The sequence below is a fragment of the Penicillium verhagenii genome (assembly GCF_028828195.1).
Source record: "Penicillium verhagenii strain IBT 33310 chromosome Unknown utg000007l_segment0_segment0, whole genome shotgun sequence".
Classification (NCBI taxonomy): Eukaryota; Fungi; Ascomycota; class Eurotiomycetes; order Eurotiales; family Aspergillaceae; genus Penicillium; species Penicillium verhagenii.
In genome coordinates, this window is record NW_026643171.1 from 2,476,401 (window position 1) to 2,504,235 (window position 27,835).

The 27,835-nt window shown below is 48.2% G+C and overlaps 10 protein-coding genes across 10 annotated transcripts; 5 read left to right on the forward strand and 5 right to left on the reverse strand.

The window, feature by feature from the left end:
- Nucleotides 1-2,724: 2,724 nt before the first annotated feature.
- N7466_007590 (uncharacterized protein) lies at nt 2,725-2,922 on the reverse strand (the record flags this gene model as incomplete). The annotated part of the gene is made up of 1 exon (XM_057166979.1): nt 2,725-2,922. The coding sequence occupies one exon, from the start codon at nt 2,920-2,922 to the stop codon at nt 2,725-2,727; it is 198 nt and encodes a 65-aa protein (XP_057020020.1).
- A 269-nt stretch (nt 2,923-3,191) lies between these two features.
- N7466_007591 (protein phosphatase regulator GAC1) lies at nt 3,192-5,381 on the forward strand (the record flags this gene model as incomplete). Its single annotated transcript, XM_057166980.1, has 2 exons — nt 3,192-5,036; nt 5,094-5,381. 2 exons carry the CDS (start codon nt 3,192-3,194, stop codon nt 5,379-5,381), a joined length of 2,133 nt encoding a protein of 710 aa, XP_057020021.1.
- Nucleotides 5,382-6,906: 1,525 nt separating this feature from the next.
- N7466_007592 (histone H4) lies at nt 6,907-7,573 on the forward strand (the record flags this gene model as incomplete). Its single annotated transcript, XM_057166981.1, has 2 exons — nt 6,907-6,916; nt 7,272-7,573. The coding sequence occupies 2 exons, from the start codon at nt 6,907-6,909 to the stop codon at nt 7,571-7,573; spliced, it is 312 nt and encodes a 103-aa protein (XP_057020022.1).
- Nucleotides 7,574-8,305: 732 nt separating this feature from the next.
- On the forward strand, nt 8,306-9,866 carry N7466_007593 (putative mitochondrial carrier protein; the record flags this gene model as incomplete). Its single annotated transcript, XM_057166982.1, has 2 exons — nt 8,306-8,341; nt 8,415-9,866. 2 exons carry the CDS (start codon nt 8,306-8,308, stop codon nt 9,864-9,866), a joined length of 1,488 nt encoding a protein of 495 aa, XP_057020023.1.
- A 438-nt stretch (nt 9,867-10,304) lies between these two features.
- N7466_007594 (EXPERA domain-containing protein) lies at nt 10,305-11,366 on the reverse strand (the record flags this gene model as incomplete). Its single annotated transcript, XM_057166983.1, has 2 exons — nt 10,305-11,117; nt 11,244-11,366. The coding sequence occupies 2 exons, from the start codon at nt 11,364-11,366 to the stop codon at nt 10,305-10,307; spliced, it is 936 nt and encodes a 311-aa protein (XP_057020024.1).
- An 898-nt stretch (nt 11,367-12,264) lies between these two features.
- On the forward strand, nt 12,265-15,689 carry N7466_007595 (uncharacterized protein; the record flags this gene model as incomplete). The annotated part of the gene is made up of 4 exons (XM_057166984.1): nt 12,265-12,689; nt 12,754-13,726; nt 13,782-14,139; nt 14,200-15,689. 4 exons carry the CDS (start codon nt 12,265-12,267, stop codon nt 15,687-15,689), a joined length of 3,246 nt encoding a protein of 1,081 aa, XP_057020025.1.
- Nucleotides 15,690-16,226: 537 nt separating this feature from the next.
- On the reverse strand, nt 16,227-16,907 carry N7466_007596 (glutaredoxin family protein; the record flags this gene model as incomplete). Its single annotated transcript, XM_057166985.1, has 1 exon — nt 16,227-16,907. One exon carries the CDS (start codon nt 16,905-16,907, stop codon nt 16,227-16,229), a length of 681 nt encoding a protein of 226 aa, XP_057020026.1.
- A 1,676-nt stretch (nt 16,908-18,583) lies between these two features.
- On the forward strand, nt 18,584-18,877 carry N7466_007597 (ferredoxin; the record flags this gene model as incomplete). The annotated part of the gene is made up of 1 exon (XM_057166986.1): nt 18,584-18,877. The coding sequence occupies one exon, from the start codon at nt 18,584-18,586 to the stop codon at nt 18,875-18,877; it is 294 nt and encodes a 97-aa protein (XP_057020027.1).
- Nucleotides 18,878-19,439: 562 nt separating this feature from the next.
- Nucleotides 19,440-20,771, reverse strand: N7466_007598 (uncharacterized protein; the record flags this gene model as incomplete). The annotated part of the gene is made up of 1 exon (XM_057166987.1): nt 19,440-20,771. One exon carries the CDS (start codon nt 20,769-20,771, stop codon nt 19,440-19,442), a length of 1,332 nt encoding a protein of 443 aa, XP_057020028.1.
- Nucleotides 20,772-21,829: 1,058 nt separating this feature from the next.
- On the reverse strand, nt 21,830-26,470 carry N7466_007599 (uncharacterized protein; the record flags this gene model as incomplete). The annotated part of the gene is made up of 1 exon (XM_057166988.1): nt 21,830-26,470. The coding sequence occupies one exon, from the start codon at nt 26,468-26,470 to the stop codon at nt 21,830-21,832; it is 4,641 nt and encodes a 1,546-aa protein (XP_057020029.1).
- Between the last annotated feature and the right edge of the window lie 1,365 nt (nt 26,471-27,835).

The following is a 27,835-nucleotide window of genomic DNA, read 5'->3' on the forward strand; positions in this document are numbered from 1 at the left end:
TATCCAATATTCCAGCTGGAATCGATATGCGTAATGATACTTATTTTCTATTCTCTTTTATATTTTATCCTTTTTTTTCAAAAATTTTTCTCTTTGGATTGTGGTACTTGGGCCTTTTAGATTTTATTCCTATCGTTCCACAGTAGATAACGGCAGTACCTGGTACAAGCTAATTGATTCCGAACATTTGAACCTGGGTTCATCAGTCCGGGGTTGATAACGGGATTAGTTATCCAGAATGGATGTCGGGGACTTCCGACAGGAGATTTCTTAAGCGCAGAGAAAAAAATGAACAATAAGAAAAAAAAAAAAGAAAGAGAAAAAAAAAAGACACAAGAATGTTCTTACTGCGGCTGATAGTACTCCGAGACTCCCGCGAACCTCTTTAGAAACGCCAATGTTGCATAGTCAACGGGTGTGGACATACTACATAGTAATCTGAGCTGCATGAAAAAGAGTAAAAAAAAAGAAAAACTGGGATACCAGTTGAGGCCCAGACCTGCCAAGGGGGAATCAAACCAAGGAAATAATCCAACCCTCGGGGCCTGTCAACTGCAGTATGACATCATCCACTTTGCGTGGAATTACCACTGCCCATTTGCTTTGGCTTTGATAGTCGCTTATAACCTTGGAACCAGATCCGTAATGAGTCAATGGTTCGAAAGTCAAGATAAGAATTGAAAAAAAAAGAAGATCTGGGAATCAAAAAATTCGAACCATCTAATCTGCTATCTGCAACCTGCAAGTATTCTATTTTTTTTTCCCTCTCTTTACTAAAGTGGGCAAATGGTTCAATGGAGATCGGCCCCATGAGCTCCGGTTTTCACGGCACGTTCAAGTGGGGCGGAGTGCATACATACATAGGTCGCTGCTCGGTCGATCCACTTGGGCGTTGAACAAGATAACCCCAATGAAATAACCTAGCACTTATGCATGTCACAGTTGAGTAAAAGACATTTCATACCTGGGGCCACTTGCCCCTCCATTCCAATGCAAATGCAAATTTGTGTAGCTCGAGGCTGAAAAGGGAAAACCGTAGAAATTAGTGTCCCACCGTAGGTCAAGTGGACAAACTCCCTTACATGTAAGATCAAAACTTTAGATGGGGAAGAAAAGGTTCTTATTTCAGAGTATTCAAAAGAAAGGAAAGATGAAAAGGAAATAAGTTCATGTATACGATTGACTTTTTCCCTTTTCTTCCATGGTTCCGTGGGTCAGTATGGGGGCGATAAAACCCATCAAACATAGGAGAATCTATGAATCCGGGGGCCCCTTCGCGGAGTACGGTGAGATCTCGTATTTGTTTAAAGCATTTAATATATTCATTCAGTTTGATATTTGTTTGAGAATAGAATTCGAGGTTATATGGGAAAGAAAAATCTTTGTTTGATTCTGGACCAATGGTGAAATCGGAGGACTCGGACCTCCTTAGATGATAAGGATCTCTTGGAACGTCGTTTTGGGATTCTTTCCTTGATTTTTCCCATTCGGTCATTTCTCTACGTTGATTACCCCATTTTCTTTTGCATTTCGACACTCTTTACCCCGGTCGCATTCCGCGGAGGAAGAAGAAAAAAAAAGGTGATACAATTGCCAGTACGTCAGTCCCGAAACAGGGAACACAAGAGGAAAAATGGATTATCAAGCTAGTGAGCGGAGCCCCTACGTAGAGAGGGAAGATTCAGTTTTTTTATTTTTTTTTTATGGAGATTGCACATCATTTTAACCAAGTTGAAGTCGTAAGGTGGGAACGGGTATTTCGGAGTCAAGTTTAAATCAAAAAAAAAATATGATAGCCATGATAGCCATAATAGTCGATGGATTATATCCAAGGATTTCTAAATTGTCTAGATTATAACTTTGAGGGTACCTGGTCGTCAGAGTATAGTAACTAGTCTACTCCATGGGGCGTTTTTTCCGCATTGACTAAATTAAATAGATATTTGATGGGAAAAAAAAAAGGCTAGAACTAAAAAAATAAACCAAATCAAAAAGAAAAATGGTAAAATTCAAGTTATTTCTTGGAAGTGACTTCCATAGTCTTTTCGACCCACATTGGCGTGTCCCTAACCATGCTATACGGGACGCACTGACAGTACCAAGCGGAGTCGATGCAAAGCAGATTTTACCAATGGGCGCTTGTAAGTCTTTATTTATCTTGTTCCACTTTTTTGCCCCTACAATTCCTCCTTACCCAGTTTTTTTGGATATTTTTTTTTTATGCAAATAGCTATAATTCCCTGGCTTTTTTATCTCCGGGTCTTCCTTTTTTTTCTTTTCCCAAGAAAAACTTCCCCTTTCCCTTTTGCACCTTATTTCCCACTAGGGAATTTATATGGGAAGTGGGATCTTGGTTTTCTTTCTTGATTCCTGAAAAAAAAAACGGTCTCGGGAATGGCAATTTGATTCGCCCCTCCACATTACGACTTATCGGATACTTTCAAGGTACTGGGGTGAGGTGATCATTGATCGCAATCATCCAATCCTTTATAATTCCTCTCAATTCATTTTTTGGGGGATTCATTACCTTTTTTTTTCTCTTGTACTTTTTTTATTTTATTTGATACATTCGGGTGACTTTGGCCCTTTTTATTTCCCACGTTTGCATAATCTCGCCACCACCGACTCTGCCTATCTTCACGCCATACTTTTTGATTATACGGTAGGTGATAAGCTGCTTCTTTTTTATGTATCCCACATTCCTCTCATTTCCCAATCCCACTTTCACTCTTCACCTATTCCAAGGGTTTTGGTTTTACCCCTCAATTGCATCTCATTGCCCATTGCCTTCTTGACCAGTCGGTTCTTGCCTTCCCGTGTCACTTGGAAGGTGCTGTGATACTTTTCCATTTCTACTGGATCGCGCCTTCCTCTTTTGCCATCCGGTATCACACCACTCCACTGCATTTCATAACCCGCCATTATCATCTTCCCCCCTGTTCACTTTGGCGATTTCCAATTACTCCCTGCAACTCCCATGCCCGTTGGTTTCTCTCACCTTGCAGCTCCTCCCAACACCCCAACACCTGGCCATCTCGCCATCTCGCCATCTCGCCACAGGATCGGATTTATACCAATGACTGACACCATCTTTGCCGAACAGCTTCTGATGCTTTCATCTTGAAATCCTACCATCGAGTATTCCGTGAATCTCTCGCCCCTTCTTGTGTCAAGACACACAAGTCGGCCGGATGCCCTACACTGCGCCGTTGAAGTCGTTGCTCGCCGCGCAGCACATTGAGTACTGCGGACCTAAACCAGACGTCCTTCCAGAAAGGCCTGGTTTGCTTCGCTCTGCTTCAGATCGCCTGCAAGGCTCCCGATCTTATTCCTCTACCTCGTATGTTCGACGCCACAGGAGGAGTCCATCTATCTCCACGTCCCCCGTGCAATCCCCCGATTCTGCACGGCTGACTGGCCACATCATTGACCCCCATGCTAGTCTCCGCCAGTCCCCACCTCCATTGAGCCATGCCGTCATCCCACCAGGGGCGATAATCTCGCCGCCCGAATCCGCCCCGAACTCAGACGAAGAGTCACCTCATCAATCGTCAATCAAACTCGAGGACCTCGAGGCAGCGTTCAAGGCAATCGAACAACGAAAGGAATCGTCTCCGGAGAGAATGGGCCCCACCGCCAGAGGAAACGAGGCTCGCTCCTCATCGAGTCAACCACACTCACTACCCGCCCTCAATACGAAACCCAATCACTTACGACTATCCAAGACGGCTCGAAAGATCTCTCACTCACGATCATCAACAGATCCCGCTATTACCTTACGGCAGGAGGAGGCACTGACAAGCTCCCCCGATGACAGTGATGTGGAAATCTCACCCAAGCCCATGATGGTTCGGAAGAAGTCGGGCGAACTGGTTCGTCCGGCTCTCCGGCCCGCAACCGCTCGACGTCGACCATCCAGCATGCCGGGAACTCCGGTCTATGCCAAGGCAGTGCACTTCGACTCTCATTTGGAACACATTCGTCACTTCTTACAGCTCGACCGACCATTGGCTGTCAGTGCCGAAACATCCCCAGTCGACGACCATGACACCGAGGGTGAATTCCCATTTAGACAACAACAGGAAGACAAGACCCCAGCATGGGAGTGGGAGCTTCGGCTTGCCAACTTCCCCAAGGACTCGTCAATCCGTGCCACAAACCCCGTTCGTCTAGAAAGATTGTTCCTTTCAGGTGACAGGAATGTCTTGGTCGGTTCGGTTGCCGTGGCAAACTTGTCGTTCCACAAGCATGTGGCCGCTCGATTCACCTTTGACCACTGGAGAACTGTTTCCGAAGTGAGTGCAGTTTTCTGCCACGATGTTCGCCGTAAACATGCAGCCGATGGTTCCGATCGATTTTCATTCGAGATCAAGCTGGATGATCAGGCCAACCTCGAGAATAAGACCCTCTTTATCTGCATTCGCTATAACGTTGATGGTCAAGAGTATTGGGACAACAACAATGGCCTCAATTTCCAGGTCGATTTCCACAAAGCAATCAAGACTATTGCCCCTAACAAACCATCAAGTGGATCCCGACCTGCACTTCCCCGCAGTCGGACGTTCACTGGTTCCCACACACGTCCCCACTCGATGCCCCCATCATTTGACGATTTCCCCGAAATCAGCAAGAATGTACCCTTCAACAACCCATTTGATGATCCGAAAGGCTCGCCCTTGACCAAGGTTTCATCAGATGATATGGACACCTGCGGCCCTCCCAAACGTCGGGAGAAGCCTAGTCCTCAGGCATTCGGCAACCGATACGATTTTGGCGCTTCGTTAACTGCTGCGATTCGAACCAAGCCTCCTGTGGATCGAACAACTTTGACAACACGAGCACGATCTGGACAGCCCACCGGTGCTGACGCCAAACCGACCCGGAAGGTTTCAGAGAATTTGCGGGGCGAGTCTTCTCCAGTGAGCAAATCCTGTGACGGAGCCCCTGCCGAAACTCCGAAACCTTCCTCACTGGTTTCTAGCAAGCCGTGTCTCGAGTCCTCGGTCTACAAAGAGTTGGTTGATAAGTACTGCTTTGTAAGACCCCACTCATCTTTGTCGACGTTCTCGATCCAGCTACTAACTTGAATCCAGTATGGTTCTTCCAAGTCTTCAACCACAAAGCATCCTAGCGAGGAGGCCGGCAGAAATTTCCCTTCTGGAACACCATCACCCCCTCTGTCTCCCGGCTCTCCGGCTCCTCTCGAATCATCTCCCATTGAAACACCTCGTGAATCCCGTGCTCGGTCACCGGCGGCCCTGAGCCCGCGTACATCCCCTCGCAGCTCACCGTCTCCTATGTCCCACCGTTATCCATATCACCAGACCTTGCAACATGGATTCATGAACGACCCTCCGTCGTCGCCTGTGATTAGAGGGTGAGTGACAAAAAAAGTCGTTCGATAAACCGCCATGGAGTTCGGCTACTTCCTTCTTCCACGTCTACCTTTTTTTTCATCAAGTTGACTGTTTCTTTGAAGGGGACTTGATTTTTCCTTTTCTGAGATTGGTCCAGTCAACTCATTCTCCATTCCGTCTATGGCCGTTGCACACACAGCTTGGGTTGGCGCACAGTGAAATTTTTCTATTTTGCGAATGGTGGACATCTCTCCTCTCTTTCTTGTGGGACTCGACTGGCTCTAGATTGTCTTTCACCTCTTAGTTACATGTGAACGATTTGGTTTCCTGCGATGTACAATAAACCGCGGAGGCCTCTTTTGGGACATTGGCTGTTTTGGTGAGGGACCATGGTCTTTCGGTATCCACAGAAATCATTGAGTCGCGTCTGAGATGAAACGGGTTATTTTCCGTTTCGATCTTTTTGTTTTGATTATGCATGATGACTGATGACGATTTTCTTATCTTTTTCTCCCCCTCCCCCTTCCCCCTCTCGAGGCATTTTCACTTCTTCCCTGCTCCGCAGATCTTCCACCTTTTTTATCGAAAAGTTTTAGTCTCGCCCGCCTCTTTTCTTCGATGCATTCTGTTTGTGTTTGCTTGTTACTCTTGCGTGCATGGTGTTCTGGTGGTTCGTATTCCATTTTTTTTCTCTCTTATTTTCCGTTTTGCGCGTTTTTAAGAACCACATATTTGACAGTATGCAAGCCATGATGAGATGGCAAGAGATATGATTTTCAGGATAAGGATGTCCGTTTCAGCCCAAGAAGCGACTTGATCTTGAATGCACGAGGGATATGAATCAATGTGTTTTGATCAAAGATTTCGTTCTATCCACCGTAAAGTGGTAGGTAGGTATAAGTAGATTTGTCTTCTTTTACCTGGAGTACTTTCTTTGAGTACCTTTTGAGTACCTTTGATTTAACCTTTTTTTTCTCCCCCCTGTTTTGCTTCATTCTATAGAGCCATGATAATAGAAGATAATATGATATTAAGATTATGATTTATTTCCCAACCACTGATTGTCACGCGTAATCCATATTTAAAGATGGTAGTGTATACTCTTTACCCCACCATAAGGAATGTACCTACTAAGGTTGCAGATAGTTTGATGTGGCGGCTTCTTATCGGGGCTTATCAATCACGTGACCCGCAACAAGACATTATGATTTTCGCTGCATTGACACGACGCGGGTAATGGCCCAAGGAAGCGTTCGCAATCCAGCCCTTCATAACACCCTTTTTTCTGTCTGCCTGCCTGCCAATCACCGCCGCATTGCAGAATGTAAAACCCCAATGGCTTACTAACCCCCCCTCTCACCCGACCCCTAAAAATCACGCGTAGTCATCCACGTATTTAATTCCCGCCTTTCCCCTCTCGTTAGCTGTTTTTCTCTTCTTTTTTCTTCTCCCCATCCACATCTCGCCAACCATCGACGCGTTTATTGACAACCTCGCCTCTCAACCATCAACACTCCTCTAATCCTTCTTATTTTCCATCACTGCCAATATGTCTGGACGTAAGTTTCTTTTCTATTGATTCTCTCTGCTTCATGTTCGCGTTGTTTTTCGCCTCGCAGTCGCTGTCGTGTTTTTCCAAATGTTCGTGATGTTGAAGTTGGTGATGCCCCTGGCGGCACATCATTGGTGGCGACCAGTCCCGACCATGTGCCTCAGGCCACCCTGCATTCCAACTCTAACCCAACTGGGAAACTCTCGCTCCCCCTTCTCGACCTTTAACATGACCTTGCTGTCTATATCCTCATACTTCTTTGTTTCTTTTTTCTTTTAATTCTTTTTTGTTCTTCTTTTCTCTTTATTATCTTTCTTTCTGCTTCCGACATCTTCTACAATCATACTAATGTCTTCTTACAGGTGGCAAGGGCGGTAAGGGTCTCGGCAAAGGCGGCGCCAAGCGTCACCGCAAGATCTTGCGTGACAACATTCAGGGTATCACCAAGCCCGCTATCCGTCGTCTCGCTCGCCGTGGTGGTGTCAAGCGTATCTCCGCCATGATCTACGAAGAGACCCGTGGTGTCCTCAAGACCTTCTTGGAGTCTGTCATCCGTGACGCCGTCACCTACACTGAGCACGCCAAGCGTAAGACCGTCACCTCCCTCGACGTTGTCTACGCCCTCAAGCGCCAGGGCCGTACCCTCTACGGTTTCGGTGGCTAGATTGCTTCCTGTCTGTCTTCATGGATATGGTTGCCGGCTTCTCGGCCTCGTTGTTTCTTTAACGCGCTCAACGGTGTGATGGTTGTTTTTTGGTTGTTGTCTTCGTTTTCAAAGATACATGTATGACGAAACTTGTCTACTGCTTGGGACTTCTTTTTTGGTTTGGGAGGATCGGGTTCGCTGGATTGTCTTCTTTTTTCTGGTGCGACAAATTATGGGAATATTGGGTTTCGTCTACTAGTTAGCCGTCAACTAGGCTCGTTGGTCTAGTATCAAACGAATGCCTTCAGTTTAATCTGACGGTCACTTTCAACGTATGATTTTCGTATGAAGTACAAGTACGGACTATACTCTGTGTAGTCGGGCTACTATTTTTCTTGTCTTATCAGTATGGAGTAGCGTGGGTCAAGTCAGCCCATACTAGCACGGACCACATGATCGGCATGATGTAATGAATTGAACCGCTACCTCGGCCATGGAGTACATCTTCACATTCTCGGAAGCTGCACACCCACTTCTTCTGCTCGCTAATGGTCTTTCTTCTAAAGGCCTTCTCTGATCCATTCCCGGTGGTATGAATTCACCCAGAACTGCATTCTAGCTTCAACCTAGTTTCGTCAACTCAGCTACAAACAACTACTGAAATCCCCCGGTCGGGACTCGGGCGTAAGCAGCTATAAACCAAGGCCCAGGAGTCCTCAACATCCAAACGCGTCTGAGCCAAACATCATCATGGCGGAATACAAACTCATCTACGAGTCTGAGCTGGTATGGCCTAAATTGATCTCCAAGCCCAATCAATCAATAATTTCCAAATACCTAACGTAACATCGTCTCGCAGGATGCCTTCCACCCCTCCTACCGCTGGGAAAGCCAAAGCCCAATCGGAGACTGGAAATCCGCAGCTCTCCGCGGCCCCGCCCTCCCAGTTCTAGGCAATGCAGTCGCTGGCGCCGTGGGCTCAGCTGTTTCCAGCGTCGTCGTCTACCCCCTCAGTGTCATCATCGCCCGATTACAAACCCAACAACGAAAAGACAAGAGCACGGACAAGAAAGAGGATGAGAATGGTACCGATGAAGAGGGAGAGTATAACAGCATCCTCGATGCAGCCTACAAAATTTATCTCGACCAAGGTCTAGCGGGTTTCTATCCTGGTCTAGCACAGGACACCTGCAAGACAATCCTAGACTCGTTCCTTTTCTTCCTCGCCTACAATACTGTCCGTCAACGCCGAATCGTTGCCCGCGTTGGCCCCGCCCGCGCAGCAAAAACGAAGAACATCGTTCTCCCCATCATAGACGAACTCGCCATCGGCGTCGTAGCCGGCTCCTTCTCAAAGCTGTTCACGACACCGCTAGCAAACATCGTCACAAGAAAGCAGACCGCTGCGCGAAAGGGCTCTAATGGACCAGCCCAATCGACACTGGACATTGCAGCGCAGATCCAGAAAGAAAAAGGTCTGTCCGGCTTCTGGTCCGGATACTCGGCGACAATGATCCTGACTCTAAACCCGTCCATCACCCTCTTCCTAAATGAGGTGCTGAAGCGCGCTATTCTTCCGCGCGCAAAAAGAGATAAGCCCTCGGCCGCAGTGACCTTCTTGCTGGCTGCGCTGAGCAAGTCCGTGGCATCGTCAATCACGTACCCGTTTTCGCTGGCGAAGACGCGTGCGCAGGCTATGAGCGGTAGTGAATCACAGAAGCCAGGCCAGAGCAAAACTGTCCTATCGGCTCTCATGCCGCAGATCGTCTACAATGTTATCACCATTGCGCGTGCGGAGGGCATTTCCGCTGTCTACGCTGGTTTGTCCGGTGAGCTTCTGAAGGGATTTTTCTCGCACGGTTTTACCATGTTAGTGAAGGATGCTGTGTACAACTCTATTGTGAAGAGCTATTATATTCTTCTCATACTTTTGCGTCGATACCCGTCGCCTGAGGAGCTTATTTCGCGTGCGAGGGAGCAGGCGGAGGAGTATAGTGATATTGCGCGCGAGGGAGCCCGTGAACTTGCGGAAAGGGCTAAGGAAGGCACTGAAGATTTGCTCAATAGCCACTCTGGCAGTGTAGCTGTGGACATGACTTCCAATGCGGCTGCGGCTGCGACTGCGGCTGGAGAAGGGGCTTCGGAAGCTGCGCATGGGGTTGATGCGTCGTCTGGGCTGAAGATCGCACCTATGCCGGATGATATTAATGAAACTGCTGAGTTAGTCGGGGAGTACGTCGAGGATGAGGCGGAAGAATGGAAGAGCTTCTACCATTGGTTTTGGGATAAGGATCGGGGGCATAAGGTGTGAGTAAGGTATGAAAATGATTATTGCATTGTTCTATGATTTTGACGAATGGTATATTTGATTTTCGAGTTGCGTTGCCTAATCTACGAGCGTGTACAGTACATTATTCATCATTGAAATTATGCCTTCAAGCTTCCCTTCATTTTATGGTCTTCTCAGCACTCACATTTCTCTCTTCGCTAATGGACACGACGGTTGAAAAACAAGAACATCTATATTCGAAATCTAGTACCTCCAGCCCCTAGTATTTCTCAAGCAACCCAAGTCCACTAAAACACAAGCATAAGACAAAGAAAAAAAAAACCGAAATCAACGAAAGCAAGAAAGCCCGCAAGCAACCCATCAATTCCCAATATGTATGCAGTATCTATCGATAGATGCCCTCGAAATCAATGAAGAAAACACGGTACAAGAGATCCCCCTACACACCAAACCCCAAACTTAATGCCTCTTCACAGCGGTCTCCTTAGCCACAAAAGCAACCTTCCCATCAACCCACACCTGCCGCAAAACCCAAAGCGGAATACAAACCCAAAGCCCATTGAAGAAAACAAGATAAACCCACTTGTAAACAAAATCATGCGTAGCCAACTGCGTCGAGCCCGTCAACCACTCCGGCGCAAAGGTCATAAAACCCCCATAAAGCTCCGCAGTCGCCAGCACCGTCATCGCAAAACTAAGCTGCGCCTTCAACCCGCCCCGCACCGCCGATCCCAAAGCCTTTGCATTAGCCACCTTCCAAATCAAATAACAGATATAGATCGCGGCCGGTCCGCCCAGCAAAACGGTAAGCAGCTCCAGCGAGACAACGGTGATATCAGCTCCAGCCCAGCGACGATCGGCCTTTGCGTATTCCTGCCAGAGCCGCGCAGAGGGCCCGGTGCCGTAGGCGGGTCCGTAGACGCGATCAGGCTTATTCAGGAAGAAGGGTTCTGGGCTGTGGATACCGGCGACGGGCGCCCAGCTTGTGAAGCATTCCCAGAGGAAGGAGCCTTCGATTAGGAGGTGGGTTAGGGCGTCGTAGGCGTGCCAGGCGAAGAGGAAGCGCGCGCGGCTCTTGTTCTTGGAGGCGGGGAGGTAGTGGTTTGTGAGGAAGTAGGCGGCGGGCATGAGGCCGAGGCAGACGACGAGGCAGATGATTGCCGGCCAGTCGAAGGAGAAGGTTTCCGTCATTTTGGAGTAGAAGCGGGAGCAGTAGGGTCTGCAGCGGTTGGCTTCTGGGGAGAAGGTTGTGCCGAAGACGGCGGTTATGAGCTTCAGGGGAAGATGTTAGCTTTCAATGCTTTCAATGTTTTTGTGGAGCTTGTTTGATTGATCGGCAGCGTGCCTGAGGTGTCGGGTGGGTACTTTTGACTTTTGACTGTCTGGAATGGCACATACTGCAACGGGGGTGATGTAGCCTGGGTTGGCTTGGAAAAAGCTCTTTGCCGTTTCAACGAGGGTGAAGTAGAAGCTGGGTTGTTTGGCCCGTGTGAGGGAGGCTCTGAGAAATTGGAAAATCATTGTGTCGTTGGCAATGGCGGTAATGGTGGTGTTTTGCATGAAGTTGTTCTATAGTATGTACCAATAGTACTGAGGAATTCTTACTTCTAATTCTCTCTGGAACAACACTTTAAATATATGATGAGCATCAACTACTACTCTTTCCACTTTAATTCTATTTTTGATTCTCTTTAAAAAACCAAAGAAATTGAAATGCACCAATGGTTAGTGGAATCTTTCCAAGTTCATTACAAGGTTGGCGGGGTGCAGTGTTCTTTCAACTCACTTACTCTTCAACAGTTCTTTGTGTTGGTCTAATTCAAGGACTTTCACTTTGTGGCTCCGAGAATGAAAGCGATCCATACTTCCAATGCGCCCATCCTATGCCATCGTCCAAAAGCATCTTATTCCAGTTCCAAGTTCTTCCTCAAACGCATACATTATTTCCTTTTATGTTCTTTCGGAATCGGTGGCGGTATAGGCGCCAGGGGAAGCAATCAACCGGGGTATGGATTGGCTTTCCAGTTTGCCAAAATTCCATGGCAGAGGAACACAATCATTTCTTTGACAGTGACTCGAAAGTCAGGTGAAATCCTCATCCCCTCTTTTTCCTCTTTTCTCTCTCTCTTTTTTCCCTCTTGCTTTTCTTGTGCTAGTGTCATATCTTTTGACGGGGATTTGGATCTCATCCAACTTCTTCACCTCGATCTTGGCATTTGTTTGCGCCCGGATACCTGCAGCGATCCTTCATCACAGCTGTGATAACTTGCATTATTCTTGCAGTCCTGCCTGTTGGGCTTGCTGCGGGGCACACGAAGCTGTCTTCAGGGTTACTCAAAGATGAACCCGGGAAATTGTGCGAAATAGTCTTCGTTCCAAACTTTGGACCTCGATCTATATTTACCTTTGCTCTTTCATCATGTCGGAAAATTTTGGGATCGCCGATATTCCTGCCCTGACAAAGGCCACATGGGAAGTCTACAATCAATGTCAGGTCTTCGCAAAAGATGCCCCCGATGGATTTCGCAATCTTGTGACGGGATTGGGCTCGCTACAGGGTGTGATGCGAACCCTTGCTGATGACTTTACTTCCAATACGCTCTTCTTCGAGGGAATGAATGAAGACCGTAGGTCGATATTGGAGCGATGTCTGAACGCTTGCTTTGAAACCTTGGCGTGGTTGACGAGTCTGCTTAACCGGTATCAAGAGTCGGGAATAGCGGAGGGAAAGATATTCTGGCAAAGGATTAAATGGGCTACACAGCGGACACAAGTTGAGGATATCAGATCTCAGCTTCTGGTCCACACATGCAATTTGAATTTGTGTATGAGCCCTATAGAAAAGTAAGATACTTTTCCTAATCCTGTCTCCTAACCAGACTAATTTTTTTTCTTCCTTTTTCTACAGCTCCTCTCTCGCTGATATCGAACGGACAATGATACAAGCTATGGAGGAGGATGAGCAGGCATTGCTTTCTCTCGACAGCTCTCGTCGCGATTCAAGCTTGGCAGTATCACCGCTGACTGTCAAAAGCAGCGGATCAGTGGACTACGAGGAGCTTGTAAATTCATATATTTCCCCACATACACAAACGCTTCCTTTTGTTTCTCCTCTTTCTTCGCGCAGCTCTCAGGGGCAGCAGTCATATCGAATCCCCGCTCGACCCAAACATACATCCACCTCATCTGATTCTATCATGTCTGGATCTGAGGGCTCCCTTCACGGAGGAAGTTTGCCTACATCACACTCCATTTATAGTCGCCCACCTTCACAAAGCTTAATTGGAAAGCTCAATTCTCGGGCCCTCAGTCCTCAACCGCTTTATGAAGGCTCTATCGACGGTCGCTCGCCGGACAAAATACCATGGGAAGATGCCTTTGATGTCCATGACAGACAAAGTGTAGGCAAATCTAGCGATTCCTCATCGATTGCGGATTTCGGGCATGAGAATGTCATGAAAGCGGTTACCAATGCTATGCAACAGCTCCGCCAGGTCCGTCATCAAGAACAACTTGCCCGGCCGATACGGTACGTGCCGCAAAATAAATTACACAGGCCACCTCAGGATATCATCAAGGCCTTTGAACTTTCAGTGAATGAAGAGCTTCAGGCCCGAAGACTCATCACAAGGGACTGGCTTCGTGTTGCGACTTGGTGGCTGTTGAAGACGCGCGCTACACTGGCCAACTGCAACAGACATAGCCTTGTCAGTGCTCGAGGAAATACGGCTCTTCCCGGCGAATCAAAGCCTGCATCACACCAGGCTTATGTTGATCTTCTTAAAGCTTCGTATATTCTCTATGAAATTGTCCTCAGAGACGAGAACTCGCCTGCTCTATTGACTGATGAGAATCGGAAAGCAATCTCGGACCTTTCAGAGGTATGTAACTAGTCACAGTTGATGTTTATATTTATGGATGCTAACTAATATTTAGGGAATCAATGATGAGCTGACTCAGTACAGTTCTTTGGATATCCCTGACTTCTCAAGCTTATGTGCCCAAGAATTGGATATCTGGGAGCCTGTTCAGCCAGAGGAGGCATCAGAAAGTAGCTTGAACTTCTATGGGCTTGAGAATTCACGTTGGATAGCTGTCAACCAGGAAGATGCTGGTAGCGAAGAGGAAAGGGTTCTCTATCGAGCCTTTGTCAACGCAGGTATTGGATCTAAAAAATTCCGGATCCGCACCCGATCCGCTCCATACATGCTCTTACTGGCAACCAAGGAGGGTGAAAGTGAGCCAAAGATCATTCTATGTAATCAGAATGGCTCGCTTTGCCTACAACGCGACTGTAAGTTTCATGTTGTTGCCATTGTATTCTTCGAGGGGCAACCGACTAAACATTTTGCAGTTGTACCTGATGACCTACCACCGTTGATTAACTTGGCCAATTCCAGTTTAACGGGGTTTCCGGGGGCTCGAATCTCGGAACCAGTGCTTTTTATGTTCGAAAATACGAACGTTTCAATCTCGTTTCAGTTTGAAGCTGACTTGGGTCACTTTATCGGTATACCAAAGGCCTATTTTGATGCAGTCTGGCAGAGAGAGCCGATCGATTCAAAGGAATTCACCGAAAGTGTCATTTTCAAGGGTTCGGTGGAGATATTCGAGCACCTGAAGCCCCCGAATATGAAGCCGATGAACCCGCCAATGATAATCAAGTCCTGCAATGTCCGCATCCTTGAGAGATCATTCGGCGAAGCTTGGCGTTGTACTCGAAGAATGGTGATCAGCCCGTGTGTGGCACGAAGAAATCCTATGTGCGTTGAACTATTCATGCCCCTCAGCCATGTTCAAATCAATCGTGAGGATCTCTCCCGCCAGGTCCTTCTCAAATGGTCCGATGCTTGCCAAGAGCGATCAAAGACAGATGGCAATTATAACATCCTGCACTCATACGTGTATGATGGCAGCACACCCAACATCGGGGTGGGGCTACATTTCAGCACTGGGCAGGGTGCCGAAGAATTTGAAAAGGCTATCTTGGAGATCAATTTCAAACCAGACTTCTCATGGTCAGAGCCCAGTAGCTCAGGTCGCATATATGATGTTATCGACACCGGAACTCAGCACAAGCAATACAAAGCTGCTGTGATCTTCCAAAATAATTCGCCGTGGCGACATTCCGACGTCTATTACCTCTACCGTGACACAGACTATGCCTATCAGCACTCATCGCTCAGTGTCCGCTTCCCCCACGCCTCTTACACCGACTATATCTCTTCCCACGTAAATCAGCTCTTCGCCGCAGACAAGCCTGTCGTTTTCTCCCACTGCGAGAAGAAAACAGGACCAGCAGTCGTCTCGTTCGACAGTGACTCTGTCTTGCGCGCCTTCATGAGCGCTCTCTCCCCGCTTTATGATCTGTCCTATTCGAGGCGCATTCTGTCGCTCTCAACCAAGAGCAAAGTGCTTGGGGGGAAGAAGTCTGGAAAGGGGGGCGCAGAGATCCAACTGTGGCGCAGGGGAAACATAACACAGCTTGCAGCACGGTGGGACGATGGTATTCCGGATAAGTGGTTGACGTTGTGTCTCCCGTCCGACTGTCCCGACTCGTCGAAAGATAGTACACGAGTCAATTTTCCGAAGCTGTCGTATTCTCGGGGAACGAGCTTGGATATGATGAACATAATGGCTCGGACTGCTAAGAGTAATAATCTTGTGGATCGTGAGGGTGCTATTTCGATTGCGTTTCAGACAGCTGAGGGTGAGTTCTTCTATTTCTATGTTTCAGGCATACGTACTTTGCTGATGAGTTTGATGTGGATAGATCGAGAGGAGTTCATGGGGGTTCTTCAAGGAAGGCCAATTTCTTCCACATATAGTTCCTTGTCTGGATAGTGCGCACTTGATAGAAAAAGTCTAGATTGAAACCGCCTAAGTCACTGCCTTTACACTGCCATCTAAACCATCTACTAGTAGTTAATGAGCGCAAGTTTACCTCATCGTGGAGTTGATTGGTCCACGAATCCAACAAGATTGGAATTCGCGATTTTTCCTTTGCATGTTTTACCAAACTTCAAATGCTGGGAATTACTGTGCCATATTGTCCAGATGGCTTCGAGGTTGTAGATTTGCGGTAACAAAGGATTGATTGGGGTGAAATGGGTAGATTGGGTGGATTGGAGATGTAAAATTGCAAAGGACTTTAATGTAAACACGGGTTACTGGGAAGTATCACCTCGACCACTTGAAAATTAACCAAGCCTAAGGAATTTAGACATCTTCTATCACCCTTGAGCTAAGCAAGAATGGCGTGAAAATTCTCAATCTTGTCATGTGTTGAGCACTCTTGCACAGGTCCGGCCACATGTTGACTCAAAAACCCAGAATTCTCATTTATGCGCTCACGGACCTAAAAGACGATGAGCAGAGAGTTCATATACGGTAATCGGATGAACTCGCAATATCCAGCCCACCGACCATCTCCCCATTGACCCAAAGCTGGGGAAAGGTAGGCCAGTCCCCAAACCCCTTTAATCCCTGTCGAACATCCTCATCGGTCAGAATATTAAAAGAGTCATAACTAATGTTATTTTCGTTTAGAATCCCAACCAACCGTCGACTAAAGCGACACAGCGGCGAGTTGGGTGTTCCTTTCATGAATAGCATCACAGGTGCCGTCCTGACCAGTTCTGTCAGATGGGTGATTAAAGCTTCTGATAGCTCAAGAGGGTGAGCCGATTGATCAGGGCTGAGGGGAATCTTTGTACTGATTCCTGTATAGCGGCGGAGAGCGTTGCAGACCTCCGTGAGGTCGGAGCCTTTGATTGATTCAAGGATCTGGCCATTCCGTAAATACACGATGCATGGGGCTTTGGACACGCCGTATTCTTTTGAAATTTCGAGGAGATTTTTGGCGTTGATGCTCAGAAAGGAGATTGTTGGCGGGGTAGTTGTTGGGCATTGGGAGGCGATGGAGGATAGTAGGGGTCTTAATTTTGTGCTGTATTCCGTCCATGGTGTATAGAAATAGAGGACGAGGAGAGCAGAGGGTGACAAGGCTTCTAGTTGAGAGGAGAGGTCGGCCCTGGAGGTGGTTTCTGTGAGCATTGACATGGTGTCGACGTGTCTCTGTATACAGAGAGTCAGTGCAAAATACAGTATTGAGAGAGAGAATGATCAGAAAAGGCCATGGTAGGTAGTAGATTGGGTATAAATACAAAGAGTACGGATCACAACGTTAGCAAGGTCAAGAAAGATTGGGAAGAAGTGAGTTGGGTACTATGTATTTTGTACATGGAATTGACGACGCAAGAGGAATCTCTTTTCTAAAGATGGACCCACTTGGTCTGTAGTATCAAGGCAAACACACATGTGCACGATATCGTTCTCAGCGGCGCCACCATTTTTCTTCATACATACATGGACTTGCACCTGACAATTCCTCGACTTGCTATTGGCCTCAAGATATCCACGGTAGACTACAGGATGTATGATCGACACGCAGTTTCCTATTCAGAAAGAATACTCCAGATGTCCGCAGTTAAGATCGATTCGATATATCAATTTCCACTTATATACGAGATCAGTGCACGTGTATCTAACAGTCAACAGTGGATGAAGAAGCCCAAAAGAACCTTTGAAGCTTTGAACTGAGCTATCATAGCTTATGGTGAACATCATACACAAGCACTAGTCATTGGTAGTATATGACTTATTGATCTTGTTTTTCTTGCCGTGAGACTTAATGGACTAAATTCAACACTTATCGAAGCCATTGACAGATGTTGCTCGGGAGTCAAGAGTGAGTGAGTGAGTGTGTGTGAGAGAGAGAGCGCACTTGAGAGAGAGCGATCATCTACTACGCAATAACTTAATATAAGCATGCAGTGACACCATGAGATCTTGATAGCCACTTCGGAGTAGCACACACCGCTCTTTCATCACTGCAACAACAATACTTATGGGGGATGGCAGGACGCATAACACGTAAAGACTGCATAGATCATTCAAGTTGGTGAATCGTGGGGCCAATCATGCAGTTAGGATCGCAAAGCCTCGTTCTGCAGACTAGATCCACTTTCACAGCTGTGAAAAGAGGGGCAGATGGGCAACTGGAGCGGCATGAAATCAACATAATCTTACTACCGAGTATCACCCAGTTGACCATTGGAAATATCTAAAGTGCTATGATCTTCCTGAGGTCATATCTCATTTCAGCTTCATCTCCCGCATAGCAAGTGTGGAATGGGGTTCCTCCGTCCTGAACAACATTCAATTAAAAATCTTGGAACAAACCAACAGAACTTCTATAGGTTCTGGAAATTATTTCCAAGGTCTGTCCAGGAGGGTACCTTCCCCTGCCATGCAATTGGAATTCCAAGTTTTTGGATAGCCCATGGACGCACATGTGGATAGTGGTAAACAATACCGAGAAACCCCCGGCATACCATGAGCTAATGGAAAGCCAGCATATTCTATGTCCAGTACATTATGCAACACGCGCCACCACCTAGACTTGAACAAAATAGGATACTATACCATATGCATCCTAAATACGTGTGTATGCATGCCAGCACTCAAGTGCTTGAGGAAGGTATACTATGAACCTTGGAAGTACTAGATACATCCCGAACTTCGAAGGAATAGCGAAAATTACATATAGTATCTGCATAAATAGTCCATCATCCACGGATTCTAATTCTCCTTGTGTCACGCTTCTTTCAGTCACCCATCCCTCCCAACTCCCGAGAAACCTGTCCTCTATCTTCACCATTTTTGCAGTGCCTACAATGCCTGACTATCAAGTTACCTTGAAGAGCCCCGATGGAGATGTCACCATTAATTGCGCCGATGATACATACATTCTCGACGCAGCCGAAGAGCAGGGAATTGACTTACCTTACTCGTGCCGTGCGGGCGCATGCTCTACCTGCGCTGCAGTTCTGGTTTCTGGCACGGTTGATCAGAGTGACCAGAGTTTCCTAGACGATGAACAAATAGAGAACAACTTCGTCCTACTCTGTGTTGCGTATCCGACAAGCGACTGTGTTCTTAACACCCACAAAGAGGAAGATCTGTATTGATATGTTGGAGATCCCATGTGGATCAAGTCCAGCATCATGAAAACAAGGAGCAACATTCTCTATCTCTTTCTTGATAACTTCTCGATGGATGAACCTCCGCCAAGGATTCTTGGCCCAATATTTTGGAATATACGATGCGGTCAACTGGTACAGAAATAGCGTTGAATTGGTTGGATTTATGAATGAAGATTTGTCAAGAGGTTTGGCGACTTCCTGGCTGGTGATGAGTCTGGTGAATAGTTTGAATCAGCTCAAGTGCTGGCAGCTCCGTGCTTCAATCATTGAACATTTTCTCTTTTCATAACTTGAAAGTTCCTAGGTGTTTGAGCTTTGCAGCCGATCGCTTGTGAACGAGATTAGGGGTCAGTACTAACTACTAGTCTGATCCATGTTTCTAATTCCAATGTTTCTACTCAAGAACACATACTAGATAACAATAGAAACATTAAATATTTGACTATGAATGTAACAATAGATGGTCAAAATCCATCCAGCCTGGCCCATAAAACCCAAATAATGTGCAGAGAATTCATAACGACATTGATGCAGAGCCTAGAAGCTCTTACTCCAACAGAGCTACCATCAAGCGCTGGTAGTCACCCGAAGTTTCCCCACGTACGCGCTGGATCAAGTCCTTCTTAAACCGATGATGATAAGCACGCTTGACCTGTTCCTTATGATCGCGATTCCAGTGCAAACGCACAATCCTCGTAACCAAAGCCTCATCCTTCGTCCCCATACCAGCCATACACTCCTCCAGCAGAATCGCATCACGCATAGCCGGATCCGTCGCAGTCCGCACCATCTGCACATAAGCCTTCTCCATATGGCCCGAGTACTCCTTCAAGATAACATTCTCCAACGAAGCACGATACCTAGCCCCCATCTCATGATCGATAGCCCTAAGCTCCGCATCCGAAGCAGCAACCAAAATATCCATCGCCTGATCCTTCCTCTTCGCATGCACAGCAGCAGCCTTAGCCCCAATATCCTGCGGATTACACGGCATCGACTCCTCATGCCTCCGTGCTTCCAAAACCCGCTTAAACAAGACAGCCGTCTTCATCGACAAATCACCCTCCACATCCCGCGCCAAGTGCCGATGATACTTGCGCTCGTACGCCATCTTGATAGCGTTCAGGTCCGCGTTCGACCGGCCCAGCAACACATCATTCATGAGCCACTCCTTCGTCCCGATCCCGTCGATACTCTCCCGCGCACACTCGACATCGTGCACCAACGGGCCCTCGATCACGGCCAAAAGGCCCTGCCGCAGGTACCCGCCCGTTTCGGACTTGACGTCCTTGTAGAGATCGCGCCCGATGTGCTGCGAGTATGTGGCGCGCACGGCGGCCATCTGGAGCGGGTCCTGGCGCGCGAGCACCTGGATTAGCGCGGACTCATCGGTGCCGAAGCCCTTCATTGCTTTGCGGAGGATGTCGGCTTCGCGCCGGAAGTCGCCTGGTGCGACTTGGCCGGGCGTGTAGCCGAGTGTTGGCATTACGGGCCCGCCGTAGGGTGGTGCGCCGTGTGCGCCGGGCGGTGCGAAGCCCGGCGCATTGTTGCCTCCCGGTGGGGGTCCGTAGCCTTGGGGTGGTCCCTGGCCATAGGGGGATTGGACGGGTGGGGGCGGTCCGTATCCTGGTTGTGGTGATGGGTTCTGGTGATAGCCGGCTGGGGGTTGGGGAGATGGCGCGCCGTAGTAGCCGCCTTGCTGCTGGGGAGGGGCTTGGCCGTATGGGCCTTGCTGGGGCGGATGTTGGTGGTAGTGGCCTTGTGGCGGGGGGCCTGGGGGCGCGCCGTATTGCTGTTGAGGGTAAGGGGGTTGTTGTTGGTAGTTATTTGGGGGGTAGCCTTGAGGAGCCCCGTAAGGTGGTTCTGGGGGTTTTTTCATGCACGTCAGTTTTATCGATCTGCAACCTGCGCAGTGCGGGGGCAAAGAGGGTGGGGTAGTACAATGGATTTTTGGGAATCGGGAACTCACGAGATGGGTAATGAGAAGACATGATTGATTTGTGTTGGAGTAAGAAAGAGGGTAAGAATAGTTAAATAGTAAATACGGTAAAATGGTTCAAATGTTCCAGGGATCTTGTGGTTCGTGTTGAGTGTTGTGGCGCAGTTCGGTGGATATTGTACAGCCTTGTGGATGCTCTAGAAAAAGACCATCTGACGTCAAGGGCTTTTTATCCACTTCAAGGTTATACACTTTTGCTCTCAAGGTAACCATATTAAGTAAACTACATAGAAGTAGAGTCTCACCAAGTGGCGAATCTCTATTAATGGATGCCAAGGAGAAAAAAGAGAAGAAATGTACTGTGTACCCTAGGAGGAAACAGCGAATGAACACATGGGCACCAGTTGACTGCAAAGCGAAATAAGCTTCTGTGCAGGCCAACCTCCCGAGGGTTCTGACATCTATACAGCTTTACAGTTGCTATTTCCTAGGTTGAATAGGCTAGGAGAGCTTCAATAAAGTTCTACTGCTAGGAAACACCCGTTCATGTAATTTTGTTATATGTAATCCAATTGTTCATCCATTAGTCCTGCTTATAAAATGAAACCAACAAATACATCAACCAGTCCAGCCGTGAGATGCAAAGAAGAGCCCATTCAACCAAAATTATCATCATGTCGTCATGCACGCAATCAAAGATCCCCCGAATATACTCTTCGCAATAGAGACCGCGAGGTCGATGCAAGTCTTGAATAATAAATCTGCCTCCCCGTAAATGCTGGACTTCAGTCTGACAGGAGAAGAAAGAAAGAAAAGTAACAAGAAAAAAAGAAATATGAAGGAAGAAGAAACAAAGTGATGAGCTTCAAAAAGAAGGTAAAAAAAACAAATAAATAAGCCATCTCACACAAAAAGGCATGAGCTGCAAAGGGTATTTAAAATCATGCAAAATAGTAGCGTATAAATCATGTGCATCATATCATAAGAAATCATATCACTTAGACGCTGGCAGTGCGTCTCTTAACCTCACTCGGCTTCTGCGCATACGCAATCAACATACGGAAACCAGTCCCGCGTTGTTGGCATTCGCGAAGAACCTTGCGATCCCTCCACATGCTGGGATCATTATCACCAGAAGCAGGGAGAACAGGGTCCTCGTAACATTTCGTATACCACCACCGACCGACTCGAGCCACAATCTTGGCGATCGACTCGTCATTAGCGGCAGACGGTGACGGATCCGAGAGAAGATCTCCCAAAGAGACACTGGTATCGTCTGAGGGTGACACCTTGGAAGTCGTCTGCGTACTTTTCTGACTACCCGTAGTCGTGGTGACCGAGATAGCTGGGAGAGAGAACCCGGTGGCAGAAGATGAAGTGGCAGTTGTGGCAGTTGCCAAGAAGGATTTGTTCGACGAGGAGGTCGTGGAATCGGAGGATCGAACGATCCTGCCTGCTACGGGGATCCGGACCATGCAGCGGCGGAGATTGTCGAAGCCTTGCGTGCCGAGCAAGCGCTGGACATTATCGCTGCTGGGCTTGAGGCTTATGGCCGGGTTGGCGAGACATGTCATTTCCTTTAGTCGGCGGACGGCTTTGCGAGTGCGCGGTCCCATGTTGACCATGTCGCGGTCTAGAAGGATCATTTCCAGGTATCCGCCGGAGCGAAGAACACGCTTGCATTCCTGGATGATGTTGCTTTGCATTGCTTCGGGGCTGGCGGTGGGGAATCGAAGGACTGTGACGGCAAAATAGTCTTTGGGGAACGGTAGTGGGTTCTGCAAGCCGGCGTGGTAGACTGTGTGGTGATTTGTAGGAGGCTGCCATGCGGCGGGATGGGGCAGAGCTGTAGAGACTGGTCGGCCGCTTAGACTGTATACCTCGGCATTGGGATAGGTCAACGAGCAATAGAAAGACCAGTCGTCGTTTCCGAGTCCGTCGATCACAAGAATTCGTCCATGAGTTCCGGTCTTGACATGGTTGTGTGCAGGGCTGAATAGGACACGCCCGAATGACAGCCAACGACTGGTCATTAGAGAAGCAGACTTCATATTTGTGCTGGTCACTACATCCCAGTCTCGCTCTGACGAGCCTGGAAACGATCTTCGGCCATCGCGAGACTTTCTTTCGGGCGTGGGAGCGGTGGCTAGAGATTGAAGGAATGTCGATTGCTTCTCTCGAACCTCGCCTGGTTGGGACTGCGCAGAGTTTGCTGGACTCCTAGACTCCTCACCATCCCCGTAGCTTGCAATGAGGTTGCTATAAGATGGCTGAGTTGATGGAGAGATAGAAGAATGCAAAGCCGATACAATTCTAGACCTGCGCAGACGAATAGAGTCGCTACTGGAGCGAACAGAGGCTTGACCATATGTAGGTAGGCCGGGGGAAAGGGAGTTGGGGTTGTTCAACCCATCCTGAAGAGCTCTGCTTGCCATTGTTGCAAGCTGGAACCTCTCTTCATCCTCTGGCTTGTCCGAGCTTTTTGTCTTTGGCTCTTCTGGCGAAAGAACATGATCAATCAAATCATCATATTCTTTCCATATCTCGTCCTCCATGGGCGCTGCTTCTGGTCTGGGGATTACAGCTGTCACAGCTGCGAGGGTCTCAGGGCTGCTTGCCGATGGCGAGCTCTTGTTGGGCGAGAAGTGGATAAATTCCTGAGCTGAATAAGGGCCGGAGAGGAAATTCAAAGCGGCAATTGTCGCAGGGGGACTAAGACCCTGGGTATAATTATAGCCCCAGTCCGGGGGCTGGCTTGACGGAATCCCTGCCTGTTGCTTCCAAGGAGAATCAGTGAACCTCGGATGACCATCCAGGTCTTGCTTTGTAGGAGCTGGAATTGACGGCGGAGACTCGACGACACTGAATGGTCGAGAAAAGGATTGCGTGGCCGGGGTGTGTTGTCTATCTCGTCTAGAAACGACCTTCGGGATGCGGCCCACGGAAGCCAGTCGTCTAGGTCGACGATCCTCGGGACTACTTTCAGGTTCCAAGCCCATCAGATTGCGGTTGAACATTGCGGTCTTTGGGGAAGCGCGTCCATCTTTTTCAAACTCGCCGTGCAGTTTTGGGGGAGACGGTAGTAAGATAGATGGGTGTCTTTTTCTGATATTCAAGCCGGCGGGGACCTCCACTGCCGGTGCAAGAACCTCTTCCTCTGTCGGTGGGGAGTGCTCAATATTATTGATTATGTCGTCAAGCTCGTCAGAATCAGCATCCACCAGTGCATAGTGGGCCACTGGTCGAGTTTTCAAGGCCGGCGAGATTGCGGCGTGGAGTTGGGCAGTGTGAGGAACGGCGGGCGGCTCAGGGGCAGCAACCTTGGGCGCCTCGGAGCGGTTTCTTTGGAACAGATTCCACCGGGAGCTTTTTCCTTTCTTGTTGACCTGCTGACTTTCTTTCACCGCTGCAGGTTGTTGATGACCCGACGAGCTAGAAGTGGCTTTCGAGGTCTGGGGAGGAAGGGTTGTTGATGCAGCGCTCGAGAGAGAAGTTCGAGTCTGAGCAGCTTCGAGGTTTCCATAAACCTCATTTTTCTTCCCTTTGGGCACTGGCATGCGCGACTTCGGCGGTTGCGGACGATCAGCGGCCTCCGAGCGCCTTTCTGGACTTTGACTCCGAGTCGATACCAAGGCAAGGCTCGATGCACTAGGCAGCTTCACGTCATCTAAAATCCCTGTAGAGGTTGTCACCAACGAATCGGTAGATTGAACAGTAGATACCGTGAGAGGTGTTGGACGATAGAGGCTCGATGAGGCAACACTAAGACTGCTCATGCTCAGTTCGCTCTGGGTTCGCGAAAGGGTCGAGCCTCCACCGCTAATAAACACTGGCTCAAGACGGCTTGAAAGAAAATCGTCAAGATCTAGATCTGGACGACTTGACATACTTCCTTTGCTACTGGCAACTGATTGTGGACCGCTTCGAGTTGTACTTGTTGACCGGGTTCTCACGCCGCTGCTGCTGCTTCCACTTGCTTTTCTCCCGCGTTGGCTATATTTCCCGTATCCCTCATGGCCTGTTCCTGCTACAGGGCCTTTTCGTACTGCTGGTCGGTTCTGTTCGCCAGTATTGCTTTCAATATCTGGTTTTGACTTTTTGTGGAAGATGCCAAATCGCTTGGGTGTGACGGGCTTTTTTATCTCGGCATTCTCCTTGGTAGGCGCTTTTGGGGGATCCTTGACCAATTTTGGTGATTTGCGAGTCATCACTGGAGAGCCTACTTCTCGCGAAGGAATTCGGGACAACTCTTTAGGCCTGAAGGAATCCACAGAAGTAGCAGCAGACGGGGTTGCAGTTTGGTACGGTTTCCCCGCTGTCAATGCTTTTTCTATAGACTCACGTCTCTTGTGACCCGTTGTCTTGAGATATGGCAGATTACTTTGAATGACTGGTGATGTGTTCAGATATAAGCGATGGGTACCATCTCTGCTCGGTCGTGGTGGTGTCATTGGCACGCTGATCTCAGGGCTGACAGGGTTGGTGAAGGTTCTTTTATGGGCCCTGAAAAGTTCCAGCTCTGCTTCCTCGACTTCTTTTCTGGCCTTCTCGACGTCGATATCTGAGTCTTTAGGAGGAGATTCCTTCGGACTAAATTTTACCGACGATTTCCTTGGTGGTGGGCTTTGGGGAGGACCTGGAGTCTTGGCAACAGACCTAGAAATTTGTTTCGGGGCAGTAGATGCCACAGGACTTGGGCCAAGAGACCGCTGAGGAAGAGCAGTCCGGTGCACCTTGGCCTCTCGTCGATCACTTTGCGCACTTTGTGGACTCGCGTGTGTCGATGGCGAGAACATTGGCAATCTAGGATGTGATGGGCTGCCCTGTCTCAGACGTCCAATCTTACTCGAGTGCATAATCCCAGGGGAGTACGAGGACAACGAGGTCGGAGTCGAGCCACGACTCCACATACCTGGGGACTCGGAGTACCTTGTTGAGGGGCTGCTGGCTGGTGGGAAAGGATGTGTAGGAGGAAGGTTCTGAGTATTGATGGTCCGGAGGCTTGCCAGTTCCGCTGGCCCTGGAGGAGTCTCGACCGCACTTTTCGGTGTCTTGTCACTCGAACTTTGTGAAGAGGCCGATGCCGAAGGTCCAGCAAAGTATGCATCTTGTGTGGAATTTAATCTGGGATCCTTCATTTCGTTAAGCTGGTGCGGGATCACCAGACTAAGCTTCTGGGCTTGGTTCTCCACATGCTTTCCAATCAATGGCGCCTTTCTGCGCAGGACATTTCGGGTCCTTTTAGCGGGAGGCGCTTGCACCTGTTGACTGGGAACGAAGGCAGATGGGCTTCTGATATCGGGAGAGGAGATCGAGGACGGAATAGGTTGAGTGAGAATTGGAGTTTGGGGCGACGGTGTCGGTGAAGGAGTTAGGAATGTTAGACCACCAGTACTAGGCCGTGGTAACAATGATAGTCGTTTTGATCGATTGGCAGGCTGTACAGGTGCTAGAATCTGTCTAGTTTCCTCCGCAGTGGAGAAAGATGCTGCGCGGTTTCTCCGAGGAGTAGAGTTGGTTGGCCTTGCCAAATGAGATCTTGGAGTTCGAGAGGCATGCGGAATGCCAGAGTTGGACGGCGGATGTGATGAATCTGCAGACGATGCCTTCGGCGGCATACGTCCAGAATTGTACGACATGGTGTGACTGTGATTGAAGTCTTGGGCTCCCATGTTGAGACAAGTAATCGAATAAGGTACATGGGCATCGAAATCGTAATCATCACGCTAGAGAAAGGTATGTCGATGGCACTGGATGCATGTATGAGCTTTCCATATATTGTGATGAGCCCGGTGTATTTTGAACAGGGATTCCCCAGGGTCTTTTGACGTACAAAATTTCCAAATCATTAGTCTCATGTACAGGTCTCCAGGACTCTGAAGGTATTAATAGCGGAGAATTGAGATCGTAGTAGTGGATCTGGGTATCTCAACGCTAAAACAGAAACAAGAAAAAACTATAAAACACAACTGAAAGAAACAAACATTAGAATTATTGAACAAGAAATGACTAGGTAGATGTCAGATAGATAAAAGATTGAAATTCACCGACCTTGTTGTCTGATCGGCGGAAGCTGCAGCTGCTTCGCCACAGCCTAGAGCAATGTGGCACGGATTTTTCAAGCCTCGGCCACGTCAGAGGGAAATCCATAGGTTTGTTGGCTTGCAGTGGCCTAAAATAATCCTGTCAGATGGATGGATTTTTCTGCCATGGAAATTCTCTCCAGGATGAGGTTTCAGGAGAGAAAGAGGTTTTGCAAAAAAAATTGAAGTCTGTAAAATCCCCAAGTCTTATGTTATCGGGTGTTTCTGCCCGCTTGTGGGGGAAAATCAAAATTCCAAGAATAAATGTAATAAATGTAATAAATTCCAATAAATTCCAAAATCCCAAGAATTCCCAAAAAAACCACTCGCTTTCCAGATATAGAAGGGGGAAAAGTCAACGCAACTATCATTGGTGAAGAAAAGGTACGCTGTGATGAGTCGAGATTTTGCGCTACGGGCTAGACCTGTAGGAAGCAAATCCTGAGCCGAATCGTGCAAGTCTGAAGCAACGGCCCCAAAGCCCTACGCTAGAAACTTAATCCTATCACCGTAACAAGATTGCGTGCACGGAAGCTCGCATGGGGAAAGGTCCAGAGTCCCCGGCTATGAATCTATGACTATCGTTGGTCGGAAGAGGGAAATGTACTAGGGTTTCGGGGGAAAGGCTATCAGCGGCGTAGTTCGACATTGCGCAGTGGCGGCATTTCTGGTGGCACGTTGGGGAAACTGAATCCCATTACTTCATCTACGAACTGCCTCCCCAATTTGTGCGTTTTCGGTTTGAAAGGAACATTCAAGCTGAATAAGAGATATGATAAAGCTTCTTTGCTCTAACTGTCCTGTCAGGAACCAGAGTATCTTCACCGCGTTTGCGTTGCCTCATTGACAACTCATCGATCGGGGACGCCGAACCCGATCTTACTGCACGTCGATCTATCCCTAGCTTTTTCTCATTTCTTT